Genomic DNA, 23,050 nt, shown 5'->3' with positions numbered 1-23,050 from the left:
CTCTCTTCTGACTGCTGAAGTCATCACTTCTTTTAAAGCCTTCAACTGATTGCATGAATTGTCATTCATTGCTGAAGACACTCTCCTTAGTTGATTGTTGATGTAAATCAGCCATAGATTCAATCAACTTACTGATGATTCCAGTCCACAAAATGTCCTCACAGTAACAGTCAGGCCAGTGCTTGCTTGACAACACAACTGGATGCCATCACCTGGCCAAGTTGACACAGGAACCTAACCATCTACTTTGTATCTCTTTTTGAAACTCCAACTAGACAAATATTAGACCATATCACTCTCTCCTACGTTTCTTTTTTCATACTTTTCTTCTCTTTATTTCTTTGTTCTTCAGTCTACAGAACTATATTTGTTATTTCCAGAAGTTCCCTTTGATTCTTTTTCAACTTTTCATGTTTTTTTTTTAAAAAATTACCTCTTATTCCTTGCTCATGTTTCCAAGTTTCTTTTTTCATTTATTTAAACATGTGTAATAATTAAATATTCTTTGTCCAATGATTCCAGCATCTTAACTCTCTGTAGGTTTATTATTCTCTCTGTGGTTTTTGTTTCCTCTCATTCATGACGCCTTGTTTCTCTGTGATTTTTATGATTATTGACTATAAGCTACTTATTTTCCTTGAAACTTTTTCTTTGGGGATTTTTTGAAGCCTATGTTGAATTTTTGTTTTTCAGAGAGGATTTGCTTTTCCTTCTGTCATTCACCTGGAAACATCATTAACTGGAGTCTAGTTTAAATTTCACTCTTAAGGATTTTTCATAAATATAACTGATAGTATAAATTTAGACTTAAGCTAATGAATTCTCAGAAGAGACTTTTTTTCTCAGTTCCAACCAATACCAAGGTCAAGAAAAGCAACTTTCTGTGTTTATTTATTTATTTTTAATACTGTTCACTCATTGGAGTGGATGTAACCTTTGAGTGTCCAGCTTTCTGCAAGTTTTTCCTATTATATCCTTCACCCTTGAATGAATTCAGGCCTCTTCCCTTGTTTGTCATACCCAGTGTGGCTATTAGAGATGAATCTCAAGGTCTCCTTTGTTGTAGTAGAAATGTTTCGAACAAAATCTGGCTTTGATGCTTGCCTACCTCTCTGGATCACTGTTTTCATTTCTTATTTTAGTCCTCTGCAGATTCCTTATTAATGTGCCAACTCAACAATGCATTCTAACACGTACACACATGTGAATATGTATATATCATAAATATGCATATGTAATTTATCAAGCAGTTAGTTGCTTTTTATCATGAGTTTTGCCCAGGTATGAAGTTTAGAGCACTTTTATCAAGAAACCTTTTTCAAAATTTTAATTACGGTATTAATGTCATCTTTGCTATCTTTGACACTTGTGTCTAAAGGAACCTAGTATAGGTTTTATGAATATGTGCATTATAAACCATAAAATTGTTAGAAAAGAAAACTAATATGTATGATGATTCAACAATACTATTCTGTAAGTTGTGGTCACTTTTCTTAGGGTAAACATGTGATAAAACCATTTTAATTAGTTATTATTGTTATAAGTTCTGATTAGATGGCTCTCTGATGAGAACTGTTTTCTGTTCATTTGTACCAGCATTTGTCATCTCTTCCACATTCCACAAACCAAAGGTTAATGTTTGTATTCAAACTACATGCCACTTTGCTTAGAAACATCTACGACTCACTGTCTAAGCCAGCAGGATATTTGGAGTCTGACTGAGTTGAATATGTAAATAACAGATGGTGGAAGTATTCATTCCATTATTTGGTAGATTGATATTTAAAAATGATTCAACGTCCAATGTTTCAAAGACATAATTTTAGCATAAAAGAGTTTAAAAGCTATTGGATAACACAAATATTCATCACCTACTATTGTGGGTGTGTACATATCCATTTGCACAGTATGTAATTGATTGAAGCACCATTGAGCATGTAGAATTTGAAGAAACTTAATCCCATTTTTTTCTTAATCTCATTTTAAAGTGTATTTTATAACTTGGATAAAAACTGAATATGCATTTATATGGGAAGGAAAATATTCCAGTGGTTTCATTCTCAAGTTATTAACATACATGGTACATTAAAATAGAGGCATAAACATGAAGTTGGTATATGTGAGGCTTCTTACTCTAAGGAAAATGTGGATTTTTGCCCATAGTATTAGAGCCAATAGTACTTTCATCTGACTGATTAAAGTACATCCTTGGTGTCTCTAAGAAAAATGCAGATATACCATCTAAGGCAAAATGTGGCTCTAGTTGGGGTGCCAACCTTAAATTTTCTCACAGATGGGTTATTGTCTTTTCCATTTGCAGAACTTTAACAGCATATGCCAGTTATTACACCAAAAATAAAAACCAAGCAACGAAAGCATTAGAACATAGATCCATTCCAAGTGCAAAATTTCAATTATCAAAGCCCAAACACAAGACTTTTATTTAAAAATCCACTTTGATCTGCACATAATTGGCACATTTCTACTAAGTGACACTGACAATTTAATGTTGCATTTCTATTGTATTTTTCCTTTACAAACAAACTTTCCTTCCTAATAGAACATGATAGCAAGCCGGGTGCTCTGTTTGTGGGGAAGAGCTCCGGGTGAGAGTTTGGATCCCCCTCAGACTCGGGCTCCCCTGCATTTGGGGGTGCAGGACTCACCCATGGTTTTAAGAGATTTCTTAAAGACCAGCTCCTTTCATCACCATCCCGACAAAATGCATCTTAATGATTCTCCAGCTGCCAAATTTAGAGATCCTCTAAATTTTCTGTCAGAAGTATTTTTAACAATGATGGACTGTGGTTTGTAAAAGTCATTTGTTTCTAGTTCTGAGGTGGTAACTAAATCTGATGTCAATAAATGAAAGCGAGTTTATGATTATTTAGTTGTGGTGGCATAATGAGTTCTTAATGTAGAATATACATACTTAATTTTTCTTAATAACAGTGTGTGAACAGTAACCCTCCCAAACAAACTCAATCCCAGAGGTAGAATTTTAGAAATGGGATATGATTCCCATGGTATCCACATAAGTACCTCATGGCCTGAGCTTGTCTTGGACTAGGTTGGTTATTTGAGGAAACTGGTTCTGATAGAGTAAGAACTGTGGCTTCTAGGCCACATTTCTGAAAATAGTACAGGTTCTTTTACCAGGAGATCAAACTTCTACTTGTCCATGACTATTAAATGTTCTCATCTTTCTAAATTCGGAGACTTTAAAGATGTTAAATCTGTATTTAATGATGGAAGGGATGCATGGGTGGAATGCTGGAACGTGCATCATTTTACTGCAAGGAAACATTCTAAATGTGCAGTATTTCATTTACTCCTCATAGCAACCCTTCATGGGTAGAAACTACAGAAGAAGATTGTGTCAAGGGAGTATGTTTTTTAATTTGGGGAAAAAACTTGAGCATGGCATGTTCAAAAAGTCGGCTTCCCTAACTTTCCCAAACCTGATTATGCTCTTTATATGAGGGTATAACAAATGTTATTGGGTGCTGTCTGTCCCCAAGCCAGACACTGGTGTAAGAGAAGACATCAGTCTACACTGGGAGAGCTTATAAGCGGGTAACTTGCATGAAGCAGGCAAGCACAGTGACGCTGCTGCTGCTGCAAAGTGCAGATGTTTCTGAGTCCATTGGGGACTAACATGGTGGTGACATGGGGATAGGGGACCCTGGAAAGTTCCCTGAAGAAAAATAAGGGACATTCCAGGCAGATGGAAAGGAAGATGGAAGGCTCAGAGATAAACCTTCGAGAAACAGAACATTGACAAGTGTGGCCAGAGCAGAGAGCAAAGTTGAGAATGACACGAATGAGGTTCAGGGAGGCAGAGACCTGAGCTTGCAGGTCCTCAGGGTGGTTAAAGCTGCGCAACTTCATCGTAATGGCAGTGGAAGGCCATTGGAGGGCTTTGTGCACCAAAACGGCAGCATCTGTTTCTTATTATTTAATTCAGAATTGAAACTGGATTGCTAGGGAGTTGAGTGGGTAATGCAATGGATAAGGTGGGAAATGCTGGTGGCTTGGAGAAGGGTAGCAGAAGTGGAGCTGGACAAAGGCAGATTCCAGAAATGTTTGCAAGGTAGACTTCCCAAACATGGTGATAGACTAAATAAGGACAATTTGAGAGAGAGCTCCCAAATTTCAGATATTTCATAGAGTCTGTCCCTTCTCACTTTTAAACCCTTCAAATATCTGAAAGTTCCCATTTATTTCCAATGACCACCCCCCACTTGGCAGAGGGTGGGGTGGGAGCAGCCAGTGGTTGGCTTTGAGAAAACAGGAAGGAGAGGTAAGCATGCATATAAGTCAAATGTCATTTAAGACTTTTTGTATAACTGCAACATACTTTTCTTTCTTTCCCTCCTTGGGGATGAAAATAGGAGAACTCACTGTGAAAGAACCCACGTTTCTCGATTTCGAAGTCAGAAATGAAATACAACTCATCATTTTAGCTGAAAGTGGCAGGCATAGAGCCTACTGCAAAATAAGGGTCCTGATACAGGATGTGAATGATAATGTACCACGTTTTGAGCAAAGTATTTACCAATCATCAGTGTCTGAAGGCCAATTCTACGGTGCTCACGTCATACAGGTAAGAGGAATATGGCTTTTTTTGTGAATTGGTATCTGTCAACTTACATCGGAATATTTAAGACCCTTGTCCAGCACATAAATTAAATTTTAAATGTGCCTTCAGCGTGTGCAATGTTGATGGCTTGGATGAAGCCTGGAGTTTCTGAGTTTATGCTGCTTCTTTAGTCTCTCAGTGCTCAATTACTGCCCACCTGCTTTCTCTAGGGGGCCCTAGTAGGGGCTCTGTAGGGGCACAAAGGTGGCTAACCTCATAAATGTGTGTACAAGTTATTGGGGAATTCAGAAACGTAAGTATATAATTTAAGTGCCAAGTAATTTATGCTATAATAGAAATGTGTATTTAGTGTTATGGGAGAAAAAAGGAAGGAGACATGCATTCTTCCTGGAGGAAATTGTAGGGCTTGTGTTAGTTCCTAAAGGGTGAGTGAGCATTTGTCAGGTAGAGCTGCAGACAGGAGAGCATGGAGTGAGGCACAGGGACAAGAAAGAGTTCTCAGAGTTCCAGATCTGCCCAGGTTTCATGTGAAAGGCACAGATCAGCAGCTTTTCGGAAGAGCCCTATCTCAGTAAAAAGCCCAAGTCATGAACAAGAGAATTTGCTCACGAGACAATCTTGTTCAGGCTCTAAAACCCACCTATCCTTAGTTTCTCCACCTGCTTCAAGACTAGTGCCCATTTTTACCTTTCCCTTCACTGTCAAAAGTGACTTTTTGTATTCATGGAGCTGGAGATTGGGAGACTTACAATCTCTTGGGAATCTGTAAAGGAAATCAAATACATAAGCACCTTCCCAACAAAGTTAGCCATATAGTGGACATTCTCCATGGCCTCTGTGACACCCTACTGTGCTCGGGCTTTCTCTCTGGGCTAAGCATGCTCAGGTAGTTAAATAACATGTCAAAATATTTTTGAAAAGACCTCAAACAGTTCTTTACTGTGCATGCCTTCCCACTTCACCTGATTATTTGGGAACACACCTTTTTACTTGAGTCCAGGCCCTGAGGCACATGATTTCCTGATGCAGACAATCCCAGGGTAGTCTCAGCTGTCTGGAAGTTTCAGCTCTGTGCCCCAGATACAGAGGGTATTATTGCAGATTTATTTTGCATTAAAGTAGAATAATTGCCAGTTCCAGGAGTGCTGTGTCTTTACTCTGGTTTCCGTGATGACTGTAATATTTAAGAAGATTGTGAGGACATTGACTTTTCCAATCTTAATTGTTCCTGACCAGTGGCACCTGTTCAGTAGGGGTGACAGGTGCCTCTGGCGCCACTGCAGGCCTACTTTGTCACAAGAGGACCCCCATGGGCGTTGCACTTCTTCCCCTGACATGCCATCTGGGCTAGAGCTAGACTGCTCAGTGTGGAATAAGTGAAAGTGATGACGCCTATAAAGCCCAGGCACAACTATCGGGAGACAGCCTGACCCCCAGCACTTCAGGTTTTGTCACCCTTCAAGGAGGCTAAGTCAGTGGCAGTTACAATGAACTTTGTTCTTCCACATTGTTAGGTCATTTAACCCCAGGAAGCTAGTACTGCCACTCTCCTGTGTCCTGTCCAGAAAGATGGAAATGCAGAGGGAACTGGAGTCCAAACCACTTGAGGTGGCTGCTTCTTGGTTTTCCTATCATCACATTGCCCATACCCTCTCCTTTTGGTTACATCCCCACAGACTTTCTGTGAGGAACTAACCTGCCCCTGTCAGATGCAGTCTTGTCAACCACGACATTCACCTGCCTCCCACCTCCACCCCACCAAGGTGTTGTTAACTGCCTCAGTCACAGTTAGACTTTCTCTCCCTGGAATTTGAAACTTCAGTTGAGGGTCCCAGGACAAAGGCAAATTAGAGCTGATTCATCTTGATGACAACAACTCAGAGAAGCTGTACCTTAGATTTCCAGAGCTGCCCAGGTTCTTGCAGTTAACCCAAGATACATTCTTTTCTGGTTTAGATAGCCATAGTGGGTAGGTGTTGCTGACACCCTAAAACCTTAGCTGTTGCTCTATGCCAGGAGACCTATTATATGTAACATGCTTAAGTATACAACCCCAGTGGGCAGGATGGGCTTTATTCAGACCCAGATGCGGACTGGTTTCTCCTCCCTGTGATCCCAGAGGGAACTGTGTCTTGTACCCTTCCTATACCAAATGGCTGGCTCGTGTGCCCTGCAGATGAGGTCCCTAGCTCCACCTGGGCCACTCATGGTCCCCTGAGAACTCTGACAGCAGTGTGAAGGATAAATTGTGAGGGTAGAGAATTAGAAGCATTGGGACATTGCTGTGCAGCCCGAGAGAGATGACAGAGGCATAAGCTAAGGGCTGAGATTGAAAAGACATAGAGGATGAGAAAAAACAAAAAGAAGCAAACCTTTTAAAGAATCTGTCTACTTGTTCTTAAACAAGGTCTTGAATCCACTGATTAGTTTTTATGATTAAGATATCATGCAGACTAAATCATATACCGCCATGAAAAATGATGCAAACTTTTATCTGCAACACTACTTTGATAATTCATTAAATAGATGATCAGGATCTAAATTTTGTTAACAGTGAATCTAGGCCTTATCTTCATTTAAGGATCATGTTAGAATTAGACTTTAATACAATATAAAAAGTCCATGCATGGCCTTTTTTACAGGCAATATTTTAAGCAGAAAAAGAGCAAATGAAAAGATTATCATTCACCATGTGAAGTTTCCTGTCTCATTTCTTTCCTTTTCTGGTACTAGCCTAAATCCATGTATTTTACTGGAAACCTTCCATTCAAGCAAATTAAGTTTTTTTTTCAAGTAGTTTTCCTATTGTCTAAAATTATAGCTCAAAAATATGTTTCCACTCCTGCTGAAAGTTACTTGGAAATCATTTGAACGAGTGTGCAGAAAATTTCCTTACCATCCATCCACTTTATTATAAGTTAAACGTAAGCTTCAGCAGTTTATTGGTATTCCTTTAATTGTTCTTTTTAAAAATGTGTTTCACACAATCTGTGATTCTTTTCATAATGCATTTCTCTGAAAAGCAGGTTTAACCCGTATTGCAGAATAAATGGTTATCTAACTTCACAGGTTCTTGCTGCAGACCGGACAGTGGGTTGAGTGGCCACGTCGAGTATTCCATTCTTTCTGGCAACCAAGGAGAAGCATTTCAGATTGATGCAATGATGGTGGTGATAACAACGAGTGCAATTCTGGATTACGAGCTCATCAGCTCCTACAGGTCTGTCCAAGATACAGATCAGTTTGACCAACTAATCTGCTTTGGTTTCTGACAACACTGTTGCTTTAGGCCTGACTTCCTATAAAATGTCCTTTTTCCCTTTTTATCAACTATGATCATTTCTTTTGATATAGTTGCTATGTGGAAAGAAGTGATTAAAATAGAACTTTAAGGGCCCTTCTAGTTCTAAGATTTATTAGTTTGTGACACTAAGTACTAAATGTGAGACATTAAAAAAGATAATGTGAAATGTAATAATGTGAATTAATGTGAATTAATGTGAAAGATATTTGTGAAATACCTGGTAAACTATAGAGTGCCTGCAAATGTTTGTTATAATTTTTTTAATAGTGAAGACTACATTACATTTCTCATTTAATTCTTTATTCCTTTTTGTGTCCGAAAGTACAACCCTGTCACCAGGGCCTTGTTAGAGTACTGCTTTTTAATAGAAATAAGCTTATTGAAAGCACACATTCAGTTTTAAAATTTTTTGTCTCAAGTCCAAGATGTGCCAGCCTTACACAGAATTCTATAAAGGAGAAAACAATGCCACAGGTCTTCTCGGTATTTTAAAAATCAGTGTTACAAAAGTATAGACGTACATACTTTATAGCATCACAATCTGTGAAAGCAAAAGACTCTAGGGAACCTAAAATGTCCATGGATGGAACATGCCTAAAGAACGATGGTGTAACGTTTCAATGGAATACCATGAAACTGATTTTTAAAATGAGTAAGGTAGATCTGTATATGCTGGTGAGAATATAGATCTCTGGGATACGTGACTAAGTGAAGGAAATAATGAGGCATGCCCCAGTGCTTATATCGTATTCCAGCTTGAGTGAAAGTAGGTGGCAGCACACCCATATCCATAGAGTAGTTCAGAAGAAAACAGGAGAAACTGTCAACCTTGTTTATCTTTGTAGAGCTGATCAGGGAGCCTGTGCTCAAACAGAGGCTTGGTTTTCTTGTTGTACATTTTAGAGTGCCTTATTTGTATTGTGTTTTTGTATATTTCTCCAGAAGTCCTTTCACATAAGTATTTCATTTAATTCTCATAACCACCTTACAGGGAAGTTAAAACAGGCATTTTCAAGCAGCAGACATGCAGTGGCTTGCTCAGGGTCATAGAACTATTTATTGATCAATTTGTACTTGCACCCTAGAGTTCTGATTTCCACTCTACAAGCTACTTAGCTGACCTCCTCTTTAGGAAAAACAAAAGGTATATACAAAAGGCTTTAAGTTTGATATTCTCCTTTGCTGAACTACTTTCATGTTTTAGAAAGCAAGTGCAGTATACTAATGTGGGTAAGCAGTAAGAGCTAATTAAAATGAATGTTACTGGGTGAATAGAGTAGATTAACTTCCGAAAACCCGTCCAATTCTTCAAGTTTGATTATTTCTTTCTGTTTAGTATATTTCAAAATATATGTCAAAAGTGTTTCTTTTAAGATTGTAACCTGTATTTCATTCATATTTTAGTATAATTAATTTTTATGATACTTGTATAAATATGTTAAAACCTATTTCTCCTACATTATTTCTTAGTAATTTATGCATAAGACTTTTTTTTAATTTTCTCTGTAAACTGCAGGTAAATCTCAGCTCAGTTCCTATCTGAGTGATTACAAATTCAGAGCTTATCGAAGGTCTGCTCTGTGCCAAGAACTAAGCATTTCCTGATTATAATGACTTCCCGTTACAATCTTCTTATTCGTTGGAGCCTAATTAGCAATTAAATATAACTTCTTCCAGTCGTTTCCTATTTGTGTCATAGTTTCTATGGTCCCAACATGTTGGGCTCAACATTTAAAAGTGCCCCTCTCCAGTTCTTCATGAATTTAACTCAAGGCTGAGAGAAGTTGAATCTCACACACACTGCCACGGAGATACACACAGACAACCACACACAGACACACAGGCTGTCCCCAGCAGGGCGAAGGCAAAGGAAGCGTTTTAAACCTCCCTGCCTCTCTAGGCCCCACCCCACCCACTGGGTGGCTTCTCTTCCTCCTCAGTGCTTTACCTGACATTTAAGGCCATGGAAAATATAGAGTAATTTTCCCTAGGATGCTATCCTTTTAGTGCATGCTTTCAAAAGTGTCATTTAGATTTTATCACTTTTCACTTTTTTTAACCTTGCAGAATTCATTTATTCAGTGATATATGAAATTAATGCATCACTATATAAAGAACTGTGAAAACAAAAGTTTCAAGAATGGTTTAGGGTGTTTTTCTATCCTCTTTCAACATTTGCTATGAAGTTTGTGCACTGTAGTGTTATATTAGCCTCTTTTATGATTTGGAGAGGATATGGTGGGCAACACCTCCTTGTCTGTAGATTGAGTCGCTGCTGCTGCTGTCAGTTGGGCTTGTGCCAAGTCCAGGTCAAACTCTGCCCCCTAGACCAGAGGTTTGCCTTTATATCTGAAACCACTGCCTTGTTTATTTTGATAGCTTTCAAGCTGCGTCAGGAATTGACAACTTGTTTTCTTACTTGCTTTTCCTTCTTTCTCTTCCACTCCTGTATGTATGTTATATTTGTCCTGGAGATAGTGGATTAGCAGGGAGCAGCTTCTGTGCATCTCATGGTTGGTAGACTAGGAAAAATACACCCTAAACTAGAGTGAACCTGCTCTAGATGTGGTCAGTTTTGTTTATAGTCTCCACTTTAAATAAAAATCAAGGCAGCAGTTCTGAAACATGGAGCCAGCTGGACTGGCTACAACTGATATTTTCACAAAGACTGCCCAGGAGCCATTGTAGATGACTTAGGGGTCCCTTCAAAATTATGTGTAGAATCTCTGCAGATCTGCCTTCGTGTGGTCTTCAAGACATTGAGAGACCTTTGACTTGTTTTATTTCAAAATTGAATAATATTTTCTCTCCATGTCAAAGAATCCCACTTTTTCAAACCTGACATAGGCATTATATAGAGCACCTGAAGTTTTGATTCTGTGAAAACATGGGTGGTTATGGCTGTAGTAGAAGAGCTTACAGAAGTTTAACTTTGTTATCTTGGCTGACATGTTAGTATGACACTGGGGAAGGGCAGGAAGCAGGGGGAGAGAACATTATCAGTGGATTATTTTTAGCAAAGTATTTTCATGTGTACCTGACTGATGTTCATATTAATAGAACACTTTATCCTGGAATTTTTCCTTAGCTCCAGAAGTGTGAAATTCAAATGGTTATTCTACTGATGTCCCAGCCCAGATAGTGTAGATGGCAGCCTGTGTATGACATGAATGGCAGATGAACAGCCATCACTTGATATTAAGTGGAATTCAAACCAAGAAATAACTCATGCTTGTTTTAATGTTTTTAAATTTAGGATTACAAAGATAAGGGACACTTATCAGGCCAGCTAACAATGGAAAAGAAAGAAGAAGGGTGTTGCCTCCCAAGTGTCAGTTCTATAAAAGATTATCTCAACAACAGGCTGACTAATACCATTTCTGAAATAAAATTCATCTTCTGATTGTCAACTCATTTTATTACTCAGCTGCCCTCTGGGACCTCATAGTGTTGAGGGAATGAAACATAAGTGAGTGATTAGACATTAGGGCATGATGTATACTTAGTAATAGAGCATGTTGAAGGAGTATCATATAGTGGAGCTCAAGCTTTCAAGTCAATCAAGCCTTGGGCTCAAATCTTGTTCTGTTATATAATACATGTATCAACTCAGGCAAATCTTTAGAAAATAACACTCCACATTTGTTAAAGGAAATCAAATAAGGCAGCACCCCTGCCCTCAAGGAAATTACGGAAGAGGCAGATAAGCAAATCATTAAGAATATAGGGTGATGATTGCATGGCAGAAGAATGTTCACGGAACTATGGGAATATAGAAAGAGGGTCCCAAATCAGATGATAGGTGAGTTAAAACTCACCAGAGCTGTGACCTTTGAAATACCCAGAGAGTCTAAAGACAGAGATTCCAGGAAGAAGCCAGATCCTAGAGGACCATGTTTAGGTGCTCAGCACTTGGATTGTCTCTTGTGGATATGGAGAGCCAATGAAAGGTTAAGGGAATCAGTTTTTCAGATTAGGATTTTAGATACAGTGTTTTAGCTGCAATGTGGAGGATGGGTTGGAGTAGATGAGACTTGCAGTAGTAAAGTAACACAGGTGAGAAAGATACAACAAATATAGAGCATTCCAGGTAAAAGTGATGAAGACCTGAAACTAGGGTAACCAACTTGTCTCACTTTGCCCGTGGCTTTCTTGTATTTAGCACTGTATGTCACATGTTTCAATTTGCCTGAACTTTCCTGGTTTTTATAAAACTGTATGTCCCAAGTTTCCAGAAACCACTTAGTCCCAGGCAAACTGCGATGTTTGATCACCGTATCTGAGGCTCTGAAAGTAGGAGCCAAATGCATGGGAACACTAAGTAACATTCAAGAAGTAAAATTGATGACTCATAATTAGTTAGATGTGGGGAGTGTGGTGAGAGAAAGGCAGATGTTAAAGACAGAAATGAGATTTCTAGCTTGGTTGATGGAGTTGCTGGTTGTCGCATCATCCAAGAAAGATTGAGTCACTGCCTATAGACTCAGATCACTGGCTTTTAGCTCTACAGTCCAAGCCAATCAGGCATCTCTTTTATGTGTATTCATCATGTCAATGTCCTCTCTAATTCTACAATTTTAATTGATTTGGAATTTGGATCTTAAAAATAGCACTAGAAAGCAATCTTTTAGTGGCTCTATCTGGTTTTGGTATGGTATAATGGAAAGACATAGCAATACACAGGCCATCTGTGGCAGATCATGAGCAGAGGGCACTCTCCTTATCCAAAGTACAGGTATTGATATCTGCATTTTTTTAGGTGGTTGTTAAAACTTAGTAGGCAAGGACTTCATTTTACAGTCTGTCTCCCAGTACTGGTCCATTTACTTGGACATAAATGAATTGTGACACTTGGAAGCTTGCTGGATTTGATTTTCTAAACATGTCAAAAAGGAATAATTTTAGGCTATCATTCTTACAAAACATTTCTTAAAAGATGCTATGTAGAAAAGCCAAGGGAGAAATAAAAGTAGCTAGTCAGCTCATTTAAAAAATTTCAATTGGATATTTGATATTTATGTTGTTTTTCTTATTCCTGGATGATAAATAACATTCCTTGATTCTTTTCCAAACCAGCTTGATTGTACAAGCCACTGATAAAGGGATGCCCAGGCTTTCTGGTACAAGTGTGATCAAGATACAGGTGACTGATATAAACGACAATGCCCCAGCCTTTCTCCCCTCCGAAGCTGCAGAAGTTGCAGAAAGTAAGTGTAGTGATTTGGAATAGTGGTTTTGATTAGCTTGGATATCATCTACCCTTTTGTCAGGCAGGCACTATATTAAATATGAGTATTAATCCTCAATAATCATGGAGGATGGTTTTTATCTTCATTGAAAAGAATACAAAATGGATGGTCCGAAGTTAAATATCAAACGACAAAGAAGTTAAATGTTAAAGCTGTAATTTGCATTCCAATCAGGAGGAAAACAATTTCCCAAACTTTCCCTACCATGCTACTTGGCTCCTTTTTGTGTACAGACATTTCTTAAAAATTGAAACACCTCTAAAGACATTTTAGATTTACTTTATGATATACATAGTTTTCTTGACTATGATTAACAATTCTGAAACTCCTTCGAGAGGCAGCAATGCCCTTAGACTCAACTTTGTCAGTTTTTGCAGTATACTGACAGTAAGTGAAGTGAATTGAATGGGATTGCATGAGGTGTTTCTTTTCCCCTAGTGTAACTTAAACTTCATCATTTGCAGAAAAATTTTACCTCATCAAGAGTGGAGGTTTAAAATATAAAGTGTAAAGTGATGTATTGATTAATCTGAATGGTTTGGATCTGTAGGTTATACAATGACCCCATAGTCTGTGATTTTAAAGTTGCTGTGATCAATGGCTGCCCTGGTAAACCCAACCCAACTCCGCAGGTGAAGTTTCTAATGGTGGTGTCCCTTAGTTGCCTCTCTCTCTCCTTTCACTTTTAATACCAAACTCCTTCCTAAAATGTTCCCAACATTTTATGTTTACTTCTTAACAAATTATAACCATCACTGCTCACAGAGGGATATAGTCCAGAAATCTCTATACACAGTCGTATCTACAAATATTATCTTCTACCAATGAAAAATTCTCCGGTTTTGCCTTGTACCCACGTGATATATTTTCATTTGTTTTTACTGAAGGTCCTATTCTTAAGCACATGAATTAGTGTTAAAGTGCAGCAATGTGTTCAATATTAATACATCACAGGAACAAACTGTATAAATCACAATACACTCAATAGGGAAAGGTGGGGTTGGTGCACATCAGGAATGTTCAAGGTTGAAATCTTTTAAAATTTTGAGTCTCATATACAGTGGAACCATTCTGAGTATCTTGGCATATGCTTTCCACCTGAGCCATATCTCTAACCTTAAAAACAAAGTCCCTTTCATGGACAATGTAGGCTGGAGAATGCATTTGTACATGACCTATCAAGTATGTCACCTATTTTATGATATTTTTTGTGAACAGTATTAGAGATTTGCTTTCATCACTAGAACTATGCATGTTTTGTCTAATTTGATAATGTTAAAAAGTCATATTTTAAAGGAAGGAAGGTTTGTATGTTGCCATTCTATAATAATAATTTTATAAAAATAAGTATAAGGAAATAAGTAACTATTTCTAATTTCAATATCCAAATATTTCCATTTAAATCGTGCCTACTTTTCAAACTTTTAATTTTGTAGTAATGTTTTGAATGATAACCTTCTCATCCACCACCCCCATGAATATTTGGCTTTGATACAGAAACTGTATAGTACAAAAAAGTGGTTTAGAATGTTTTTTGGTCCTGGAATTGATTGTGTTTGTAAGCATGTGATGAAAAAATGAATATACCCTACCTCTTCAATTCCCTACTCAGTGGTAAATTTTCACTTTTGTTGAGATCATAAATTCTTCAGAGTTTTGGTTCAATTGATAACAAGATTTGTATGCGAAACCATGCCAAGAAACAACAAATCATGTTGGACTTAAAATAGAAATGCTTGGATTGAACTATTAAAGAAATGTATTTCAGAGGATGAATTTTAATGGAGACTGACATTGGTCATGACTATTTCAGATTCTTTGCCTGGTGTAATTGTGACTCGGGTATCAGCTTATGATGTAGATTTGAATCCAGCTTTCGTCTTCAGTTTCACTAAAGAGAGTAACCTTGGGACCAAGTTTGCTATTGATCAGAGCACTGGAGTTGTGATGCTAATGAAAACACTGGATTTTGAAGAAGTTGCTGAATATGAGTTGCTCATCCAAATTTCTGATTCAGTGCACCACACAGAGGGAGCACTCATAGTCCATGTGTTGGACATCAATGATAATCCACCAGTGTTTTCTCAAGATTTCTATCAGGTAAAGAATTTAAAGGGATGCTGAATCCACAGACAAAACGAGCAAGAACAGGGAACAATATAAGACCAGTTTGAGCAGACAGTGTCCACTGTTTTTAATGCTTAAGTTAATGCTGTGGGTTTTACATTTAATATCATGGAGACCATGAGATAATTTAAGCACACATGGAATTGAACACATCATTCAATTTAGTTTATTAAGTATTTGTAACATTGTGGGTTTATTTTTAGATTTTAGGAATCTGAGTCCAATTGTTCATAACATTAGAACTTATCTAATATTTGAAAAGTCACAGGTAAGACAAGAAAGGTAGTTTAGGTTTAGGTTATCTGCAATTAATTTGGGATATTTTAAAAAAATGTTTTCCTAGGCATATTTTGAAAAATATACTGATTAACATTTTGAAGAAGCAAAATATGAACAAAACTATAAAGTGGAACTTTGAGTTTTTAGAACATGGTTTATATATTTAAAAGAGTGAGAACAGTGAAGCAGTCCGCTAAGCACTTGGAAATGGGCCCCACGTCTCTTGAATGTAGCAAATGCAAAGTTTAAGTGTCAACACAGGAGGGAAACTAACCTAAGTAATGATCTGCTGTGAAGGCTTGCTTGAATTACTTTTGACAGTGGTGAATGCAGTCACTATCCTTTACCGCACAGAAATTGTTTAGAAGGAAAAATTTTTATAATAAAAATCAGAACTGAATTAAATGAAAAAAAAAATTGTTTTTCTGAATCCTGAGACTACTAACAGAATCTTTTTAATATGCCAAATCTGCAAAATAATATGCCTAAGAAAGTTGGATTCTGTATATAATTTCCACAATCAAATGAATAAAATGATCTCATGTTCTGGTTCTGTTTTTGAAGATAACAGGTGAAATGTTCTTTCTCTTTTGCCCTCAGGTCACAGTTCCTGAATCCGTACCTGTAGGGTACTCAGTGCTGACTGTCTCAGCCACAGACTTAGAGAGCAATGGGAACATTTCTTACAGAATCCTTTCCTCTCCTAAGGAATTCTCAATTGATCCTATGAATGGTGAGCAATATTATAGTGGCTTTAGTGTTCATGGGTTTGAGTTATAGAGTGGAAACCTGAAATAATCCTTCCCAAGTTCTTTTAAGATAGCCCCCCATGCCTTTGCCCTGTAATTATAGATATACATCAAATGCTGCAGTACCAAATCCTACTTTTTTTTATCTTCTCCAACACCTCAACTGTGGTTGGAAAGCAAAAGGAATTGATTAAATGCTGGTAAATGCTCAGAAATCCAGAGACCCCCAATATAACAAACACCTTGTCCATCCATTCATTCTAACCAAGCAGAGTTCAAGTAATTATCACAGGCCTTAACTAGAAACAAAATGAAGGATTAATTTCATACTAAGAACTTAAGGTTACTAGAGTTTGAAAGTTTTTTTTTTTTTTTCCCAAACCAAGTACAAAAAATTCAGTAATAGCATCATAGATGCAATAAGGGCAATAAAAATCAAAAAAGGGAAATTACCTGAGCATCTCTACTAAGTAAAATCCATTGTGATCTTCTGGTTTATTTGTTGCCTTCCAAGGCTCTTTGTATTTTTATCAGTGAGCAGTAAATATATTTGTGGTTATGAAATGCATTCAGGCAAGTGATTCCAGACTAGAAGAGTTAAGCAGTGTATTAAAAATGTTTTACAGTGAACAGACATTAAAAGCTAAATTTGGTAAAGATGAATATTTGCACAACACTGTCTCTAACAGAGCACTTTCTAGAGAAGAGTATTGTGCCATGTGTTCTCCATCTCTACCCACCATTGCACACCCCATGAGGTGGTCCCTGTGAGCCCTCCATCCTAGCAACACTTTTGCTTGACATGAGTTATCGCCGGCTTTGAAATGAGAGATAATGATTAGAATGCCTTTAAGGTATTGAATATTATCAGATCAATTTAGTTCATGGTCAGTCTCTAACTGAAATATGCCTTTTTTAAAATATCAGTATTCTGTATTCATTTTGCAGAAATCATATTCAGAACACATTTATCTTGGAAAGTGTCATTGCATACATATTTTTACTTGAAACCATAAAATGTATTAAATATATTTCATCAATTAGACAAGAGTTTCAAAAAAGACATCTCTATAATTAAGCAAGAGTGGTGACTATTATCATGTTTCCTACTTTCATTTGACTAGCATGAATGTCAACCAGTATTTCAAGAACAAATATCTTTATGCCAGGATGTCTATACAAGTGTTTATGAGTAGTAGAATGGGATATAAATTTTTCAAATAAGAATACATTTTCTTAAAACTTAGTAATGGAACAACTTACTATACCAAATTAAAATTAAGAGAAATTTGTGTCATAGGCAACCTCAAGCAGAACACATTTCATAAAGTGAATACCATGAATATTATTTCTGGAGCTTAAGGATTATAAAATACAGATATAAACGTTTTAAATTTCTACTTGGAATTACTCTTGATTATATTTGGAATAACAAATCTATCAAAGAACTAAACACATTAAAAGGTATTCATTCAGTAAATATTTGTTGGCTAAATGGATAATGAAACTTTAATTTCACAGCATTGAAGTCGTGGTATGTCTTATTTTTCAGGCACAATATTTACTGTCAATCCTGTATTACTTCTGGATAAAATACCAACAATTCGATTTCTTGTTGAGGCCAGTGATGGTGGAATTCCTAATCTGAGAGCTCTTACATTGGTGGAGATAGAAATAAAAGATATGAACAATTATGCCCCTGAGTTTACAGTGGAAAACTACAATTTTACCTTGAGCGAAGATGCTCTAATTGGAGGCACTCTTGTCACGTTGTCCGTTATTGACCATGACTGGACCCCTGAAAACACACATGTTGAATATTCCATCATCAGTGGTAACTTACACAACAATTTCCATGTGCAAACTAGTTTCATTCATTCAGAATTTTCTTATAAGCAAGTTGGTTATCTTGTGTTGCTTCACAGTTTGGACCGGGAAGCAACTGCCAGCCATAAGCTCGTCATTCTAGCCTCTGACCACGGCTGCCCTCCACTGAGTTCCACAGCCATCATTTCAATACAAGTACTTGATGTCAACGACAATCCACCAAAATTCCACAATCTGGAATATCACACCCATGTCAAGGAAAGCACACCTTTAGGGAGTCACATCACTGTGGTCTCAGCAGATGACTGTGACGTGGGTGCAAATGCAGAAATCATCTACCACATCATCTCTGGAAATGAGAGGGGACATTTTCACTTAGAAGAAAAAACTGGAGTTCTTTATTTGATTAAACCTCTGGATTATGAAGAAATGATAAAATTCACTCTAACTGTCCGAGCTTCAGATGAAGAAAAGAAACATTTTTCTTTTGCAATTGTGTTTGTCAGTGTCCTGGATGACAATGATCATGCACCTCAGTTTATGTTCCCAAGCTTGAACTGTGTTGTTCCTGAAAATCAGCCTGTTTTCTCTACCATATGTTCTGTAAATGCCTTAGATTTTGACGCAGGTCCTTATGGAGAATTGACATATTCTATTCTATCATCCAGCTTTAACACTCACGGAACACTTTGTGATCATGATGTCTTTCTCATTGACCCCATAACAGGGGATATTCATGCTAAGCAAATCCTTGACTATGAAAATAAAAATAAATACTGCATCACAGTTCAAGCAAAAGACAAAGGTGACTTAACAGCCTCCTTAATGGTTTGGGTGGATATTGAAGGGATAGATGAATTTGAACCCATTTTCACTCAAGATCAATATTTTTTCAACCTCCTAGATAAAAATAAAGTAAGTCAGGTGATTGGCAAAGTGGAAGCATCAGACGCAGATGCTGGTATCGATGGAGTTGTTCTTTACTCCCTCAGAACTTCATCTCCTTACTTTTCAGTAAATCAGACCAATGGAAATATCTATTTGACTGGAGCCCTTCCCCTAATAAAAAGTCAAGAGAGCAATGAAGACATCATTGAAATGAAAATAATTGCTCACGGTCCCAAACTGGACTCCAAGTTTACGTCTTGCACTGTTTTTGTGAATGTGTCTTTTTCCACTGAAGGTAAATATGCAGCAGTATCTGCCAACAGCTTTTCACTCAGCCTTATTGTTTCCTTTTTAGTGTTTCTGTTACTGGTCTTCATTCTTATTATATTGGTTTTAAGACACAAACAAAAAGACAATATAAAGAAGTACGAGGAAAAGAAAACATCATCATCCTTAGATATCAATTCGAGATTGACCGGGGATGCCTATGAGCTCAAGGCCTTCCAGAAAACAAACAATTGCAGTCAGGAAATGGTGCCCATGGACTCCATGCCCGAATGGTTGAGTTTAATAAGTATCATGGAGAAGGACATAGTACATCTGTACAGGCACTCAAATTCCAGTGGCCAGTGTTCTGTGGAAGGAGAAACTGCAGAAGATAAAGAAATCCAGAGGATCAACGAGCACCCATACAGAAAGGACTCGGGGTCAGTGCTAAGCGAGCGAGAGTCCAGGGTGCTGGACTCCGGGGTCCCTCGGGACTCGGACCAGCTCTCCTGCCTATCTGGGGAAACCGATGTGGTGGTCCCTGCAGAAACAGCAGACACCAGCCATACACTGGAGGGAAGAGATGGAGGAGAAGGCTGTGGTACAACTTATGCTCAAAATAGTGTGTCACTCCAGACATTTCAGAAGAAAGAGGTAAAAGAGGACATCTTGACTGATGTCAGAAAAGATTATATATTTATTTCAGGTAACCAGGAAGCAGGATGTATAGCGCTTTCAACCCAGGTAACCTCTGATCATAATGCGACAGGCAGCTGTCACTGGGATTATCTCCTCAGTTGGGAACCCAAGTTTCATTCTCTTGCCTCGGTATTTAATGATATTGCAAAACTGAAGGATGAACATTTACATATGTCTGGCATCCCAGAGAAGAAATCTTTTGTTTTTCCACCACCATTGATAACAGCAGTGGCTCAGCCTGGAATTAAAGCAGTTCCGCCAAGAATGCCGGCCGTAACCCCAGGGCAGGTTCTTCAGAAACACCCCCGCTCCCCCTTTCTCTACCATCTCAGTTCTCTGCCAGAAGCCATGACCCCCAGTTTTTCTCCCACCCTTTCCCTGTTGACCATACAGACTCCTGCCATGTCTCCACTATTGTCAGATGCAGAATTATTAGGGACACACATACGTGGCACATGCCGTGAGCTAAAAGCAGAAGATGAAGTTCAAATATAAAACGATTGCAATGCCAAGTACCTGCACACCATTGGTGAGGAATGACTGGACAAGACATTCTTAAGCAGGCGCCTCCTTCTGGGTTCATTCTTGTCTAAGAGCGAGTGGTATGATTCAGTCAGGGTTTTTAGAACCCCTCATTGAAGTTTCTCACATTCTTCCAGCTTCAATGAGAAGTTACTCCTTCTTTTAACCTTTGTGTTTTGCTCTCAGGACTCAAGTTTGTATATATCAAGTGGTGTATACTGTCATACCTGCTTTTCCAACTGATTAGATTTACAAAGGGGACAGTGAGCTCTACTGACTGCCAAAATGTTTACGTGAAAATAAATGAAAATAAATTATAGTGGGGTCTTTTCACATTACTGCCAATTAGATTCCTATATCTAAAAAAAAAAAAAAAATCAGTAAAGCTGAATAAGGAGCAGGTTTAGGATAGAAAGTAACAGGGGGGAAACTGGAGGAAGAAATTTAATTTTTAATGGTAAAGTGAAGTTCTGTAGATCCAATATATTGTAATATATTTCTTCACTTTCCCTGTATATCACACGTGTGGAATTTCATCATTATATTAATTTTAACGTGGTGTCTTTTGGAAATCTAATCAGAAATTACGAATGAAATGTGGCATAACTCTATGCCAATAGGGAGGAAAAAATAAGAAAATTATTCCTCAATAAATGAACCAGAAATGCATATTGGTAGAGGACCATGATTGAAAATAGCAATACCTAAGTGGTTGGCTGCCAATTAAGATATGTTTTCTTGGCCTTCTTAACAAAAAGAGTAATGATTTTTTTCAATACCACGTGTACAGACATTAAGCTTTGAAGATTAATTTATGGAAATGCCTCCATTTTATTTTCTTCTAGACGGAGTTACTTTTGGTAAGAAATAATTTATGCACTCAATGTTGGTTAAAGGGTTTGTGTAAATAAGATTGTTATTAGCTAATTATAGATTAATTTAGCCATATATTTTCAAATGAAAATTTTTTATATGAATTTTTCTACTTCAAAAGCTAAGAATGGATCTCGGAAGTCTCTTCCATTTGCTTATATTCATGTTTAGCTTTAACTGTTATTACATGGAGCAGTTTGACAACATGGTTTAAATGATTATGTTGTATACAGCTACTGTTTGAGAAACATGGCCGTGTTGTATAGTGTGCAAATATAATGATACATTCTTCTCTCTGATGAACCTGAAAATCTATCAAAAAAATTTTAATTAACTTTTATTTACAAATACTGTATACCCAACAAGTTAACCCCCCCACACCCACCCTCCTTCCTCTATGCCCTGGTAACTTCTACTCTACTTTCTGTCTCTGTGAATTTGCTATTTCTAGATATGTCTTATAAGTAATATTACACAATTATTTTTCCTTGCTCATTCCACTCAGCATAATGTTTTCAAGGTTTATCCTGTGTTGCAGCAGATCTCAAAACTTCATTCCTTCTTACGGCTGAACAATATTCCCTTGTATGTGTATACCACATTGTGTCTATCCATTCATTTGTTGATGGACACCTTTTGGCTATTGTGAATAATCTGGTATAAACATTGGTGAACAAGTATCTTTTTGAGACCTTGTTTTCTCCTTCATTGGGTATACGTGTAGGAGTGGAATTGCCAGGTCATGTGGTCATTCATCATGTGACTTTTTGAGGAACCGCCATATTGTTCTCCATGGTGGCTGCACCATTTTACATTCCCACCATCACAGAGTCTTCTTCCTTTCAGGAAAGCAGACCGCATCCCATTGAGATGGTCCAGAAGTCCTCCTCACATGGGAGGCACCATGACTAGATTTTGGCATAACAGTTTTGAATTCCGATGTGAAATCTAGAGCACATCCCACATGGTTTTCCTTAATGGTTAGGGTGGGCTTTGGCTACAGAAATATTTTCTTTATGTTTTTTTTTTTTTTTTCCCCAGAAGCCCTGTCTGTAAAATTATATGAGATAACTAATTTCTCTTTACTGATAAACATTGTTGGGTGCATTTTGTATTTGATATCTGGTTTTGTAGATAAATAATTCTAAGGCTTGTATACCAATATTATCAATTATGTATCTTTCCTGAATCTTAAATTGAGAACAAATATATAAAATCACATTAGAAAATCCTAGGAAATATGAAGATTTTCAGAGAAGCCTGGTATCCTGGTGTGGAGCATTTAAGTATCATGAAACTGATTCATGTCTCCCCTTTTCTTCAAGACATCTGGGAAGAAGATTTCATGACTTTTTAAAAACTGTATTTCAGTCATTTCAAAATGACTGAAATGAATTTATTAAGCCCCAAATTCATCTCTTTGACTCCCGTCAAAAAATTTCCTTTGAACATATCAAAGAAATTCTAAAATAATTTTTTTTTCCAATTATATATGGAAGTTCTGTTCTGGAGCAGACTTGTTTCTAGGAACCAAGAACATTTTGTTGCTTTTACCTTAAACAGGTTCTTCATTTACTTATGTCTAAAAACAGTTATCCATCAAACTTTTCCCTAAGTTATTTGCCTGTGATTTATTATTCATTCTGGATGCAATTTTTGTATT

General features: G+C 37.4%; 1 protein-coding gene across 1 annotated transcript in view; it reads left to right on the top strand.

Moving 5' to 3' along the window:
- The window catches only part of DCHS2 (dachsous cadherin-related 2), a 275,014-nt gene extending 252,632 nt beyond the window's left edge, over positions 1–22,382 (top strand). Inside the window, 6 exon segments of the mRNA XM_037830862.1 lie at positions 4,395–4,620; positions 7,686–7,823; positions 12,984–13,114; positions 14,970–15,256; positions 16,163–16,295; positions 17,864–22,382. Of these exon segments, the coding sequence (XP_037686790.1) occupies positions 4,395–4,620; positions 7,686–7,823; positions 12,984–13,114; positions 14,970–15,256; positions 16,163–16,295; positions 17,864–20,487 (3,539 nt within the window). The 3' untranslated portion in view covers positions 20,488–22,382.
- The last annotated feature ends 668 nt before the right edge of the window (positions 22,383–23,050 follow it).

This window comes from Choloepus didactylus, chromosome 3 (genome assembly GCF_015220235.1).
Source record: "Choloepus didactylus isolate mChoDid1 chromosome 3, mChoDid1.pri, whole genome shotgun sequence".
Classification (NCBI taxonomy): Eukaryota; Metazoa; Chordata; class Mammalia; order Pilosa; family Megalonychidae; genus Choloepus; species Choloepus didactylus.
Note: the sequence above shows the minus strand (reverse complement) of the source record. Positions and strands in the feature narration are given on the sequence as shown.